This window comes from Physella acuta, unplaced genomic scaffold (assembly GCF_028476545.2).
Source record: "Physella acuta isolate Inbredline_101_S28 unplaced genomic scaffold, ASM2847654v3 ptg000032l, whole genome shotgun sequence".
Lineage (NCBI taxonomy): Eukaryota > Metazoa > Mollusca > Gastropoda > Physidae > Physella > Physella acuta.
The window spans coordinates 282,323-298,724 of record NW_026731552.1 but is presented as its reverse complement, the minus strand read 5'-3'; the positions used below and the strand labels follow the sequence as shown (position 1 = coordinate 298,724).

Sequence of the window (16,402 nt, the reverse complement as noted above, 5' to 3'; positions counted from 1 at the left end):
CTTCTCTAATCCTTTCGAACTAGTCAGGGGATCGTAAACAAGAAGAAGAAAAATAAAAATAAATAAATGCCAACTTCAGTAATCTCGATTTATTCGCCACAAAATACAACATCTAACATTAACCCGCCACCACATGGAACACAATAGGAAAAATACACAACTATCTACAACAACTAAAGTACTTAGTATGACTACCCTACTTGTCCCTAACCGTCTAGCCTAGCCTAAGTCTAAAACATGTCGTGGCTTTCCACTAGCTCACAGAGACGACCCCATGTCTGTCTCCCCTAAACCTAGCTATCCGAGACGTCCGTCCGTCTCCGTGTGTGTGTCCCGAGTGTCCAGTCGAGAGTGTCCCCTAGTCTCCTGTCTACCCTCCTAATATTCTCGAGTCGTCCCTGACTAGTGTGGGAACCTTGTTAATCGAGCCTGACCCCCAGGTCAGGTCAGGTCAGGACATGACCGTCCCATTCGGTTCCGTCCGTCCAGGACAGCTTTCCCAGCCATAAATCACGGGCTGCTGGCCACGTTAATAGCCGAGTCCCCCAAGACACCAGGTATGCCCGCCCACAGCGTGGTACCCAATCCGGTGTGGCCGTCACGGCCCAAAGGTTCTCACGGCCAGCACTGGTCAGCCTCTGACCACCGCCAGGTTGATGGATGAGCGTGAGATCGCTACCCCAACATACGGGTCAGCCCAGGTTAAACACCAGGTGGTCGTAACACCCCCTCCCTTCGAGAACTTAATTCACCGCAAGGGGAATTAATTGAACATATCTTACTAGACCACCAGCCCAATCTCACAACTCCTCAAAAGTCCCAGAATAAACCTAAATAGGACTAAAACAGTTTAACATCATCATCATCAAAAAGATAAGAAACGTGGATGATTTAGTCACAATAACAAGTTTGACTAAATACACCAACCACAATGTCATCGAACATAGACATCAAAGTAAATAAAACCACAAATCTGCAACACATATGTCACTGTCGCAAATAATCTCAATGTTGAAACCAACAGTCTTCGTTTTACTGATAGTTACGTCATCAGTCAACAAAACCTGTCAATACAATTAAAAACTGTCACGAATTCAACAGCATGTAAAACATCATTAACAAATTTTTTTTTCAAACAAGACATGTATAAGGGTACATTCTTTAAGCCTGAAAACAGTTCTTTTTGATTAGAACACTTGCATCCTGGGAAAACATGAAACAGTCTATCTTGGGAACAGTTCTAATAGGTTTGAAACACAAATTAGTTTTCCGTCTTGCAGGTCATCATGAGTCCGTTACCATAAAACTTAAGCCGAACTTTATAACGGCGCAGCACAAATTTAGTAACAGAGTTATTGTCCGTCCACACCAATATCGACTCGCACATAAGGCGTGGTTTCACAGGACAGCTTGCACTAATGCCATGTTTTGGCTCGATGTTAATCCTGAACATCGAGGCACACAAAGAGGGAACGACTACACGCCCCGTCTCCATGAAAGCGATGGGGTGTGCGCTGGCTTGTACGCACCCTCGGTTGAGAGAAGTAGCGTGACCCGCTGAGGTCACCGTCTCCGGGTTGTTGGTTTTGACCGGGTCGGTCAGAGAACAATAAATCACCTCCGTGATAAGGGGAGGGAAGCCTGAGTTAGGCTCAACTCCTAAACAAGAGGTAACAACTACGCTTGTCACCGACGTTGACAAAAGATTCGTCGTCTCCTCAAACTCGGGATGTAGAACACCATCCGCGTGACCTCCAGGTGAGGTCATGGCCTCCAGGTTGCTGGTCTTGGCCGGGGAGAAATTAAACACTGCTGTGATAATGGGAGGACAGCCCGTGTTAGGCTCACCTCCAAGACAATGGGTAACGATTCCGTCCGTTACTGATGCTGGCAGAAGATTCGTTGACTTGTCTATCTCTGGATGTAGAACACCATCCACGTGACCTCCAGGTGAGGTCATGGCCTCTGGGTTGCTGGACTTGGTCGGGGAGAAATCAAATACTGCCGTGATAATGGGAGGACAGCCCGTGTTAGGCTCACCTCCAAGACAATGGGTAACAATTTCGTCTGTTACCGAGGCTGGCAGAAGATTCGTTGACTCGTCTAACTGAAGGTGTAGGTCACCATTCACATGACCTCCAGATAAGGTCATGACGCCATCAAGATGACAAGTAGTAAGGTCTTGATCAGATGCAGTTACTGGTTCAGGTTCAGACGAGGACAGCCTGTTCTCATGGGTATTCACTCTCTCGGTGGTTACCGTGATTTCAGCGGTGGTTGTAACCACTGGTTCTGATATTGACTGCCCCTTTTCATGACTGGTCAACAACAGAGTGGTTTCCGTGATATCATCGGTGGTTGTATCCACTGGGTCAGATATTGACAGCCCCTTTTCATGACTGGTCAACACCAGAGTGGTTGCCGTGATTTTATCTAAACCAATAACTTGCTGACTGCCTTCAGTACTTGTCGGCACACAACTCTCAACTCGTGAGCTATCAGCACGTTTTGACGTTTGTGCTGGTTCTGCTAGGTTAGAGTCGACTTCAGGGACTGAGCCAAAGCTAGTGGCAGCCTTAGTCTGAGACTGACATAACTCACTACCAACTCTATCAGACAACAAACTATCTTCATCTCTATACCGATCCTCGGAAACTACTACACTAGCCTGAGAGAAAACAGAGACAGATTCTGGAAAGTCAAACAACCCACTAAGCTGCGCCTCTTCCCATAGCCTAAGTAAATCCCGTTCCCTCTTGATCTCTAATAGTTTAACCTCATGTCCGCACAGTTTCTCTAAACTTTTAATCTCAATTTCCTTCCAAAATTCTGACATGAATATATCCCTCCTAATCTCTAACAACTTCTCCTCTTTTTCTCTCGCGATCTCTAACAACTTAGCTTGATACTTCCTCTCAATTTCTTCAACCCTAACACGTCCGATCTCATAATATTCTATCGAGTCTAGACACTCCTCCTCTAATCTACCTGTATTCACCAACTCAACACAAATATGATCTCGTAGAACTCTATCTCTATCCGAGACATCAACCTCTAGTCCTAGCTCCTCAACTAGACGCAATAACTCTACGCGACAAAACCTGTCTAAAACTTCTAGAGTTGGACACTCAATAAAACTCATTACGTCCATGATTCACACTTACGGAACTTATCAAGCTAAATGGTGGCGGTTAACTAACAAAAAATGTGGCTCACAACAAACACTTTAACTTAAACATTAAAAGTAGGGCTATCACCTTTGACACTTGAAATAGGTAGACACCAGCTATACTGGGCCAACCAAACTAAATATCCAGCTACACTGGATCACAAACGATTTACTCACGTATACTGGGAATTGACCCTCCAGCTATACTGAGCAAACCAAACAAAAATTACGAATTTATTCACGTACCTGGGAATGACCCTCCAGCTGTACTGAATAAACCCGAACACTCCAGTTCCACTGGACCAAACAAAAATATTCGAGTATACTGGGCATTAATCCCTCCAGCTATACTGAATCAACAAAAAAATTCCAGCTCTACTGGACCAACATAAAAATCAAGCAAAATAAACTCAGTGTCAATACAAAGGTGATAAGCTCGCTACTTACTCGTGTTTGGAAAACTCTCCTGATTCCATGAACAACTTTACTCTCACTACTCATAAAACTTAAACCTAAAACACAAGCTCGTGAGCCCCCAACTGAAAATGGCATGAAAAGAAACTATTCAACTCGTTGTCTGTCCTATCCCGGACTCTAGCCGCCAATTGTTACGCACCCCCTTCTCTAATCCTTTCGAACTAGTCAGGGGATCGTAAACAAGAAGAAGAAAAATAAAAATAAATAAATGCCAACTTCAGTAATCTCGATTTATTCGCCACAAAATACAACATCTAACATTAACCCGCCACCACATGGAACACAATAGGAAAAATACACAACTATCTACAACAACTAAAGTACTTAGTATGACTACCCTACTTGTCCCTAACCGTCTAGCCTAGCCTAAGTCTAAAACATGTCGTGGCTTTCCACTAGCTCACAGAGACGACCCCATGTCTGTCTCCCCTAAACCTAGCTATCCGAGACGTCCGTCCGTCTCCGTGTGTGTGTCCCGAGTGTCCAGTCGAGAGTGTCCCCTAGTCTCCTGTCTACCCTCCTAATATTCTCGAGTCGTCCCTGACTAGTGTGGGAACCTTGTTAATCGAGCCTGACCCCCAGGTCAGGTCAGGTCAGGACATGACCGTCCCATTCGGTTCCGTCCGTCCAGGACAGCTTTCCCAGCCATAAATCACGGGCTGCTGGCCACGTTAATAGCCGAGTCCCCCAAGACACCAGGTATGCCCGCCCACAGCGTGGTACCCAATCCGGTGTGGCCGTCACGGCCCAAAGGTTCTCACGGCCAGCACTGGTCAGCCTCTGACCACCGCCAGGTTGATGGATGAGCGTGAGATCGCTACCCCAACATACGGGTCAGCCCAGGTTAAACACCAGGTGGTCGTAACAATATATATATATATATATATATATATATATATATATATATATATATATATATATATATATATATATATATACACCATTTTAAAAGGATTATCTTGGCTTTATTAATGAATCAAAAATGCATTCATTATACTTATAAGATTTAAAGTTAAGCGACCGTTAAATAATACATGCGCGGTAGGTGTGGTTAGATAAGTTAGATGTGGCTGGGAGTTGTGTTTAGATAAGTTAGCTGTGATGTTGTTGGGGGGAGGTGTGGTTAGATAAGTTAGCTATGGTGGTGGTTGAAGGGGGGGGAGGTGTGGTTAGATAAGTTAGCTGTGGTGGTGGGAGGTTTGGTTAGATAAGTTAGCTATGGTGGTTGGTGGTGGGAAGTGTGGTTTGATAAGTTAGCTATGGTGGTTGGTGGTGGGAGGTGTGGTTAGATAAGTTAGCTATGGTGGTGGTTGAAGGGGGGGGGGGGGAGGTGTGAATAGATAAGGTAGCTATGGTGGTTGGTGGTGGGAGGTGTGGTTAGATAAGTTAGCTATGGTGGTGGTTGAAGGGGGGGAGGTGTGGTTAGATAAGTTAGCTGTGGTGGTGGGGGGAGGTGTGGTTAGATAAGTTAGCTGTGATGTTGTTGGGGGTGGGAGGTGTGGTTAGATAAGTTAGCTATGGTGGTGGTTGAAGGGGGGGGAGGTGTGGTTAGATAAGTTAGCTGTGGTGGTGGGAGGTTTGGTTAGATAAGTTAGCTATGGTGGTTGGTGGTGGGAGGTGTGGTTTGATAAGTTAGCTATGGTGGTTGGTGGTGGGAGGTGTGGTTAGATAAGTTAGCTATGGTGGTGGTTGAAGGGGGGGGGGAGGTGTGAATAGATAAGGTAGCTATGGTGGTTGGTGGTGGGAGGTGTGGTTATATAAGTTAGCTATGGTGGTGGTTGAAGGGGGGGAGGTGTGGTTAGATAAGTTAGCTGTGGTGGTGGGGGGAGGTGTGGTTAGATAAGTTATCTGTGGTGGTGGGAGGTGTGGTTAGATAAGTTAGCTATGGTGGTGGTGGTTGAAGGGGGGGAGGTGTGGTTAGATAAGTTATCTATAGTGGTGGTGGGGGGGTGTGGTTAGATAAGTTAGCTGTGGTGGTGGTGGGGGGTGTGGTTAGATAAGTTATCTGTCGTGGTGGTGGGGGTGTGGTTAGAAAAGTTAGCTGTGGTGGTGGTGGGGGGTGTGGTTAGATAAGTTAGCTCTTGTGGTGGTGGTGGTGATGGTGGTGGTGGAGGTGTGGTTAGATAAGTTAGCTGTTGTGGTGGTGGTGGGGGTGATGTAGGTAAGGGGAGGCGTGGTTAGATACATTATCTGTGGTGTTGGTTGTGATGGTGGAGGTGGTGGAGGTGTGGTTAGATAAGTTAGCTGTTGTGGTGATGGTGGTGGTGGAGGTGTGGTTAGATAAGTTAGCTGTTGTGGTGGTGGTGGTGGGGGTGATGGCGGTAGGGGAAGGCGTGGTTAGATAAGTTAGCTGTGGTGGTGGTGGTGGTGATGGTGGTGGTGATGGTGGTGATGGTGGTGGTGGTGGAGGTGTGGTTAGATGATAAGATAAGGCCGACAAATCCCATCATGAAATCGATGCTTATGAATATTCATGAGCTCGTGAAGTATCAATCTCCTAAGTTGGTGAGTCAACTGCTAGCGGAAGTGACGTTTTAACGGTCCAGATGATTGGTCAAATCAGGAGAATCCCGTCAGTCTGGGTTGGTGGAGGAATCAACAACATGCCGGGAATAGAGCGATTTCATCAAAATAGTTTTCTAGTAAATTGTTAACAGAAACGAATGCGGATAAACAGTCACAACTGAGGTGGTGATTTTTATCTGCATATATTAGAGCAAGTCTTGATAAAGAATGTGAGGAATTGCAAGAAGCGAATTTACGCCAAGAATAGATTATCTTTTAATGAAAACATTTTCTCACAGGCTCAGAGATTATGTTTAGGCTTTAAGATACAACATTAGCTGCTGATTGTGGGTGTTTATAAACCCATGTATTGTTTTCTCTATATTGATTGTTATTGTGATTTTTTGCCTTCCTAACTTTCTGTACTTATTTAGCCTGTACAAGGACTTGCCAGTTAAATTTATTTAATAGCAAGGCCTAATGAGTTTATTCCCACGTTTTCTTTAACTTGCTTTCGCTTCTGTTTGTTTGTTTGTTTTTCCAATCAAATCTTGCGATCGAAATTTCTGGCACTTCCCAGTTAGCTAGCGCGCTGAAATTTTCAGGGAAGCTTTGTTTTGGATGACAATAGAATATTCAATTGTTATCATTACTAAATTGATCCATGGAAACATTTTATTGATCATTTTAGACCGCTATATAATTGTACAAAAAAACGTGGGGAAAAAGAGACATAACCCAGTAACTGTAATTTGATGAAAACAAGGTTCGGTACTCTCCCTCTTTTTGCTTACTGAGTAGTTGTCACGCGGTGTTTGTGTACAAACAACCAGAACGTAACAACTGGTGGCCAGTATGGGGGAGACGATATGGTCGAGTGGTTGGGCACACGATTGCTAAGCCACTCGACACGGGTTCAAGGCACGTGTTTTTTACGAGTTGTCTTCGTTTACCCAAAAAAAAAAAGTGAATGCGAAAAGATAAAATCGATAGCAAGATTTTAATGCAAACAAACAGACAAAGACTAAAAAGTAGAAAATAATTATCATTAAAAAAGTTTTAAAAAACCCACGTTTTCTGATTGAACTAAAAAGTAGAAAGTAAATACTATACATCACAATAATGCAAGCGATCACTCTACTATAAGCGATGAAAAACGTGGGGCGTCGTGATTTTCTTACAGTTTCTAATACTGTCGACTCTCTACAAGCTCCATATCTAATCAATAGTAATATAACTTTTACTTCGGCGCCCCACGTTTTTCATCGCTTATAGTAGAGTGATCGCTTGCATTATTGTGATGTATAGCGTTTATTTTCTACTTTTTAGTTCAATCAGAAAACGTGGGTTTTTTTAAACTTTTTTTAATGATAATTATTTTCGTGTTTAAACCCATACGTAGTTACCAAAAATAGAACAGGCTAGGTATTTTAAGTAACATTTTTTTCGAAAGTAATGGTACTCTCCAAACAATTTGATGACCAATATTTTGTTTTCTGTAGGCTTTCAGTTTACATTAGATCAATATTCAAATTGCAAGAGCAGGATAATTACACCCCCCCCCTCCCCGCATGAATTGAAGTAGGACATAACACCTAATTTTTCTATCGGTTAAAGACTTACCCTAAACTTAATCGGATAGTAAAACTAGCCGTAAACGTATGCTCTTTTGCTAGGTTTGTAATTGCATTTTTCTGAAGGGTCCTTCAACATAGATTAAAAATTAATTGTTAACAGTCAGTGTTAACACTGACTGTTAACATTGAGTGTCAGCTTGCTTTTCTTTCTAAATTTGCTTCCATAGCCTATGTCCACCCGAAAGCAATATGCAATGCAGCAGTTTCTTAAATATTATATTGAAGTTTTCTCTCGTAGATGGGTTGCTGTCCCCAGCTAACGAGCCTCAACTGCCCGAGGTCTAAAAAATGTGTGTTCGGGTATAGGAAAGGAATCGAGATCGATTTATATCGTACTCTGTTGGACCGTGTTTCTCACTTTGCCGGTAACATGTAGACCTCTGCTAGATATTCTAGAACGGGGATTTATCATGTGGTGGTGGAGGGAATTGACAGGTCGGTTATCTACTGGTGCTATTTGATCTGAGGGTAGTTATGATTGGGGGGGGGGTATAGTTAATGAAGTGGGGTCAATAGCCCAGGGCAGTGGGGTAATGTCCTAGAGTGTCCTAGACCCTCAGATATAACCATGCGATTTACTGGACGTATTTAATATCAAAGAAATGATGGTGTAATTTTTTGTTATACTGTGTTCTACGGGGCGAGGGTAGTATAAAGCAGTAGAAACACTCGGTTTCTTTTTCTTTATGATTATTTTAATTTTTTTTTTTTGATTAGATGAAAAGTGTGATTCTCCAGGCTAAGTATTTTATAACGTAAACTAATTCTATACCATTGTTTTAATTAAAGATGTATCTATTCATGTGTTCTAAAAGATTGTTATTTCCTTCATTTAAAAAAAATCTGAGTTTGTATAGGTCAAAGGTTGTGTCGTCACATTAAAAGGGGTTGAACACTTTGTTATATTAGACGTGGTGTTTTCAAATGTTCTATAACACTATATAGGGTAGTGTGGGTCAATAACGCCACAAATGTGTGTGATACACGTGCACAATTCCTGATGATAAATGAACAAATGTATGTAGATTTGATCAAGGGAGACATATGACTTTAATGATGACGCATTACGTGACTTGCGTGTATTGAAGGAGAGGGGAGGAGGCATCATTAATGATACAATTACGTAACAGACGCATATAAACTGACATCAGCTTAGGCACGTGATCTATTCTTGCAATCTAACGGTCATTTTTCTAATAGCTGCAGCTTTATATATCGCTGGGAATACCCTGTGAGACTTTAGACGCGACCGCTACAGTAATAGCAGCCCCCTGTTAAAATAAGGAGCTAGCGTAGATCTGTGCTGCGGCTAAGCGGATTTGGGGGGGGGGGGGGGCCATGGGGGAGAAAAGGCAGACAAGAATAATTCCATAGTTGGTTCCTAGGGGTCGGAGTGCTAAACCGAAAAGTCTCGAGTTCGAACCCCCGGGCAGATGGGGCTCAATAGCTGGGGACAGCCACTCTTCTAGGAGAGGCAACTCCAAAATCAAACAACTGCTGCCTTGTAGTTTGTTCTTGGTTGGACAAAGGCTATGGAAGCAAATCCAAAAAGAAAAGCATAACCAGTTGACACGTATCCTTAAATGTGCTGGAGGGGATCCCTTCCAACACTAAAATTAAGAACGAGAAGAAGAAGAAGAAGGTTCCTACATGAAAAAAAAAATGTTCAATTCTTTTAAAAATAAAAAGTTTTATCAAATGAGATTGTTTTGGGTCGCGTTACCTCACAAACGATTTAAAGGTTTACGAAGAATTAACGATACTATGAGTTTACAAAACTGACATACCATGTCGATTCTAACACAAAATACCGAGTAATGTTTTAAACAAGAAATGTTGAAACATGCTTCCCCTCAACAAATTCTATTCCTCTGATATTAGGAGCGTTAAAATAAAATGTACTGTCAGAAACGATAGCGGTAAAAAAAGAACACCCTGTCAGACCCAGTTACGTTGAAGGGTGAAAAAAATTCCAATCCCCCCTCCAGTCCCACCCCACCCCCACCACCACCCCCACCCCACCCCACCCCCACCACCTCCCCATTCCTACCCTCTGCCCGTTGAGGACAATATGTTGCTAATTAATGACGTGATTAGGCCGTGATCGGCATCTGAAAATAATTCCACAGAGAACATTTTTTTTTAGCTTGCAGCGCTTTAAAAAATCTGGCAAGAGTTTTAAAAAAAAAAGTTTTTAAAAATGGCCTTGATGGGATGGATGGATCTCGACTTGGATTGCCCGCTTGAACGTGGGTCGTGGGCCTTGTTGGTTGGGGGGGGGGGGTGTCGAGTAAATAAATTAATTGGTTTGTACTGTATGCTATATATGGGATAAAATGAAAATAATCTACACGATTGTGGAGGTATATGCGTTTTTGGTGAACTGGATGAATTACTGTATGATGTCTAAGGTGGGTGGAGGTGGGTGTGGTGGTAATGGTGGTGGTGGTAGTGGGGGGCTGTGGTTGGTGGAGTTGTGGGTGGTGGTAGTGACGTGAGTGGTGATGGGTGTAGGTGGTGGTAAGTGGTGGTAATTGGTGAGTATTGTTGTGTGTGGTGGTAAATGGTGAGTATTGTTGTGTGTGGTGGTAAATGGTGAGTATGGTAGTGTGTGATGGCGTTGTGGATAGCAGTGGAGGTTGGTGGGAGTGTTGGGAAGAGTAAGGGGTGGGGGGGGGGGGAGTGGTGTTTGGGGCAAAATGACAATCCTAGGAATGTTTTTGTTTTCGCTTGTTTTCTTTTCCCTGCTTGGGATTACGTTTTAGACGAGTGTTTGGGTGTGTACATCGGTGTAATCGTCGAGTACTGTCCTAGACTTTTGTCATTGATGCGTAACTTAGAATCTTTCAACCTGCAAATAAATGTTTAACTTTGCGCGAAATTACGCACTTCTAGACCAATCTACAAATGTGTTTACCATGTACGACTTTGTTAGCAGATGTACGTATCTGTTTACTATACACGAATTAATTACCAAATTTACGAATTTCTATACATAGCTATGTCTTGGTTTAAAAATCTACGAAACCAAACGAAAACCCGATTTCGTTAATAAATCTATGCGTCTGTTAACAAATCAACAAATGTGTAAAGACAGCTATGAGTTTGCACCGTGGCCACTCGCATGCATGTCCAGTCCGACACTTTGATCCGAATTTTACAAAGGAATACATTCGCCACACGGACATTCAGTCGCCAGGGAACGCTAATTCCTGAATGGCTGATTTTGTCACGTGATTGACGTGAGGTTTAAGTTCACGTCCTCGACATTGTACGTGGAAGGACACAAGTTTTTGTGGAGAACTGCTTGAATTGAGAATCGTCTAGTCGTTGTCTATTTGTCTATTCTTCATACGACAGCAGCTCTTTAAAACAGAAAGAGGCGAGCTTCAGTGTTTCTTCCAGACTTTTTTCTCCGAGGGTGCACCTGAAATTTTCAAGGGGGCGGACTAAAATTTCCGGGGGGGGGGGGGGGGGGCGGACAGTGTTAAAAGTATATATTTTCTATATAAATTCCATTTCGTTCGGGGGGGGGGGGGGACGGTAGACTTTCTGTGGGGGAAGATGCCTGGAAGAAACTCTGACGAGCTTAAAGATATAAAATTATTTAGTTTTACCTACGTTATTTCAATTTCAGTATTTAGTATGTACAGGCTAAATATATCTATAATATGAAACTTAATACCTACATGCAGAATAACATGAAAACGTTGTTCACTGTTATTTAAGCAAAGAAAAAAATCGACCATTTATACTGACAGATTTGTACTGACAATAAATTCGTTTATGCTAATTGAAAATATGAAATAAACATTGCTCGAACTTCGACAACAAATTCGTTAAATAACTGTGGTTCATTGGTAGCTTAGGAAACTATGTTAATTTTTAATTTTTCAATTACTTAATCAATATTCAGTTTCCAGCTGTCATACATTTACATCTAGTTAAACTGTGGTAGCCCTAAAGGTAGCCAAACTTGGCCACCATGTGGCTATTTACAAACATTGCGCTACAAACAATATGCTACAATCATTGTGCTACTTCATGCACGAAGAGTTCACCCATGACAATACAAACGTCAACATGCTAAAACTACGCGCCGTTGTGCCTAATTACTGTTATTTCCCTGCAGTATTTATGCACATTATTGTTTGCATGTTGTCTGTGTTTCATTAATTCTAATGATTGTCAATGCTTGTCAATGATTGTAATGATTGTTGCCCCCAGCCAACAACAGTCCACAGGACAACGGATGTTGCGCCATCATCCTGACAGTGCTGGCCTACATCCTGGTCATCGTGTTCTTCCCCTTCTCTCTCTGTGCGACCATCAAGGTAAGCCACGGGCTAAATGAGAACCGGTTTGTTTTGATGGAGAGTTGCCGCCCTTTTTTAATGAGGTCGGGGTTATCTCCCTTGGTTTGTGAGGGATGAGTTATCTGTTCGAAGACTAAACGAGTTGTGGTTCTTGTTTCGTGATTTTACTAGCGTCAAATTGTTGAACGTAAAATTTGTTGTTTGAACTACCTCCATTTTTCTGTGTTGTTTTTTTTTCAGTAGTCTGTAGTCATGTAGTCATGGTGACATTCTGTATTCAGTGGAAACAACGAACGATAAAATAATTAGTATCCAATGGCCTCTAAAACAAAACGACTTTAAAGAATGTAGACATGGCAGGCAGAAAAAGTGTAAAAAGCAAAATAAAATCAAATCACTTTTAAAGCTTATAATTAAAATATATTCCTAAACCCAATCTTAACGCTAAATAAAATATAAACCAAATACAATCCTTAAAAATCACCTAATATTCTACCTTAGCCCAACCAAGCTAAATTATGCCAATAGAAATCTACTGATGCGATTAGAACTAAAATTATGCCGACTCACCTTCTTACACTCTGTCACTGTAATAACCCCAACTCTAACTTTCAACGCACGAACGTGTTTCTCCATAGAAATCAATTAGCTGTTATGGGACATAGAAATACATTATTTGACAGTTTCCTATGTGGCAACAACTTAGGCTATTTCCTATACAGCCCTAAACAGCACTAACAGCCCTGTTAGATGTTTTCTCCAGTGCCTTCACGTCTAGCTATGATATAACTTAAACCTAAATCATCTAGATATATTCTCCAGTAAACTTGACGTCTAGCTATGATATTCCAAAACTAAATCATCTAGATATTTTCTTCTAAAATCCTTACCGATAAAAAAATAATTCTTTCAAAGACCAAAATTTTAAAACATTTTCATCAACGACACCAATGATAATCATAAAGATAAACACAGTCTGCAGTTTATTGTCATGAAAAGTTGTGTTAGTTTCACGATAGATTTGAACTCTGTTTCACGGGCTAACGATAGATTTGAACTCTAACTTGTGTCAGGTTAACGATAGATTTGAACTCTAACTTGTGTCAGGTTAACGATAGATTTGAACTCTAACTTGTGTCAGGTTAACGATAGATTTGAACTCTAACTTGTGTCAGGTTAACGATAGATTTGAACTCTAACTTGTGTCAGGTTAACGATAGATTTGAACTCTAACTTGTGTCAGGTTAACGATAGATTTGAACTCTAACTTGTGTCAGGTTAACGATAGATTTGAACTCTTACTTGTGTCCGAATAACGATAGATTTGAACTGTAACTTGTGTCATGTCAACGATAGATTTGAACTCTAACTGCGACTCAACTTCTAACTTCTACAATCTCGCCAGCCACCGCCCATCTAAAAAAAAAAATGGCATTCAAACTTCTAAATATAAAAGGTGCCAGCACTTTTCCATCAAAACATTCCACACCAGATACTCCTTTTGATCTTCGTCCAACAGCCGTTGTAGTAGTTCTGGAACTATTCCAGACCCTAAGCAAAAAGTAAACAAAATAATAACTCTAACATTACCCGTCTAAAATCTGCATGAAAAACTCTAACATTACCTGTCTAAAATCTGCATGAAAAACTCTAACATTACCCGTCTAAAATCTGCATGAAAAACTAACATTACCCGTCTAAAATCTGCATGGAAAACTCTAACATTACCTGTCTAAAATCTGCATGGAAAACTCTAACATTACCTGTCTAAAATCTGCATGGAAAACTCTAATATTACCCGTCTAAAATCTGCATGAAAAACTCTAACATTACCCGTCTAAAATCTGCATGAAAAACTAACATTACCCGTCTAAAATCTGCATGGAAAACTCTAACATTACCTGTCTAAAATCTGCATGGAAAACTCTAACATTACCTGTCTAAAATCTGCATGGAAAACTCTAACATTACCTGTCTAAAATCTGCATGGAAAACTCTAACATTACCTGTCTAAAATCTGCATGGAAAACTCTAATATTACCCGTCTAAAATCTGCATGAAAAACTCTAACATTACCCGTCTAAAATCTGCATGAAAAACTAACATTACCCGTCTAAATGCTGCATGGAAAACTCTAACATTACCTGTCTAAAATCTGCATGGAAAACTCTAACATTACCTGTCTAAAATCTGCATGGAAAACTCTAATATTACCCGTCTAAAATCTGCATGAAAAACTCTAACATTACCCGTCTAAAATCTGCATGAAAAACTAACATTACCCGTCTAGAATCTGCATGGAAAACTCTAACATTACCTGTCTAAAATCTGCATGGAAAACTCTAACATTACCTGTCTAAAATCTGCATGGAAAACTCTAATATTACCCGTCTAAAATCTGCATGAAAAACTCTAACATTACCCGTCTAAAATCTGCATGAAAAACTAACATTACCCGTCTAAAATCTGCATGGAAAACTCTAACATTACCTGTCTAAAATCTGCATGGAAAACTCTAACATTACCTGTCTAAAATCTGCATGGAAAACTCTAACATTACCCGTCTAAAATCTGCATGAAAAACTCTAACATTACCCGTCTAAAATCTGCATGAAAAACTCTAACATTAACCGCCCAAACTCAGTTGTACCCTGAATGTACGTTATCGAAGTTGATATTTTTTATTTCAAGTTTTTTTTAGTTCGCATTGTGGGTAGGTGTTCTTGTAGGTAACATGGAGGTAAAATTTTTAATACGGCGGTCATTAGTCATTCTTTGATTAGATTAGTCATGAAAATTTTATTTTAAGATTAAAAGTGGCGATATATCCGGATTAAGATTATCGCTAGATTAGACAGGTGGGCAGGTGTTTACGGATGTTTTCACACCTGAGGGTTGACCAGAGGCCCTAACAAGGGGCAGGCAAATGTCGTTCATCATGGACAACAACCAGAATAGTCTCGAATGGTTCATTCAACATTTTTTTTTAAAAATCGTGTGCGGTGTTGTTGAAATAAAGATGATATTTTTGTCAGACCTAACTGAAGATGGGATGTTTTGGATGTTTTTAGTATTTTCGGTAACTAAAAAAAAAAAACCCAGATTATTTTTTTTTATATTATCACTGAAAATGTAAATAAACATGGCATAACTAGGTCATGTGGTTTAAGAAAGTATAATTTCATTTTGTATACCAATATAGAAAAGAATTTTTTTTATTTTCTTTTTTTTCAATGCATTTAAAAACTTGTTATTATAAACGTTTTCATAGTTGTTTTATTTATTTAAATATTCTGTTGTCGCTGTAATCGTTTGGTGACTTACTATAAATATAATTTACGAGCCGACCCGTAGCGTATCATACGCCGCTATTTAGTTGTTTTATTTTCTACTTTTCAGTAATTCATAATTTGTAAATTCGACAGTACAAATGCTGCCACTGAAAATATTTGCTTTAAAACACTAACCCCCCCCCCCCCACTTTCCCCTAACCCCTAACCCCACACCCCCCCCCCCCCCTCCGTGAAAGCAGCCTCCTCTTAGTTATTTCTTAGTTACCTCCTGTAAGTTTAAAATCGAACTAAATTATCTGCCCCTAATAGAAACCCGGCTGTACGGCTCTTCGATTTGTAAACATTTAGCTTTGTAAAAATTTAGAGTGAACACCGCTCACCAGACAATGTTGGGGTGGGGTGGGGGGTGGTAGTGATAGTGATAGAGAGAAAGAGAGGGGACTGCAAGGAGGCGCTTGCAGCTTGTTTTCTAACTGATCCCAGAAGAGAATTATATATATAGATTGTAGCTGTAGTTGTATTTTTCCTAATGTTGAGACTGTTCTATCTCTTCACCAGGTTGTCCAGGAATATGAGAGGGCTGTTATTTTCAGGCTGGGTCGGTTACTGCCAGGCGGCGCTAAAGGCCCAGGTAAGTCATGTCTGCACGTGCATGTATGGCTACTCACGCACACACACGCACACAGATACCAACACCCACACATAGACACTCACACACAGACACTCTCACACACACAGACACTCTCACACACAGAGAGTCAACCCTATAAAAAAGGCGTCGCTACACCCCCCACACACCCCCCCCCCCCCTTCCTTGACTTCCTAAATGTGCCCTCAGTTTCGTCCTGCCTGCCAGTTAAATTGTAGTGACACTCTTGGTTATTGTCCCCTTATCTAAATCTATAATTGCATTACTGATACTGTTACACATATAAGTGATCTAACATAGAACCAAATAATAATATTTCAAAAATCATTTTCACATTGCTATCTCTTTGAGTAATT

At 41.0% G+C, this 16,402-nt stretch overlaps 1 protein-coding gene across 1 annotated transcript in view; it reads left to right on the top strand.

Annotated features, from left to right (window-relative positions):
* LOC131942001 (band 7 protein AGAP004871-like) overlaps window positions 1-16,402 on the top strand; it is a 65,231-nt gene that overhangs the window by 22,942 nt on the left and 25,887 nt on the right. Inside the window, exons 3-4 of the mRNA XM_059301652.1 lie at window positions 12,016-12,122; window positions 15,956-16,028. Coding sequence (XP_059157635.1) covers window positions 12,016-12,122; window positions 15,956-16,028 — 180 coding nt within the window. The remainder of the gene's footprint in view (window positions 1-12,015; window positions 12,123-15,955; window positions 16,029-16,402) is intronic.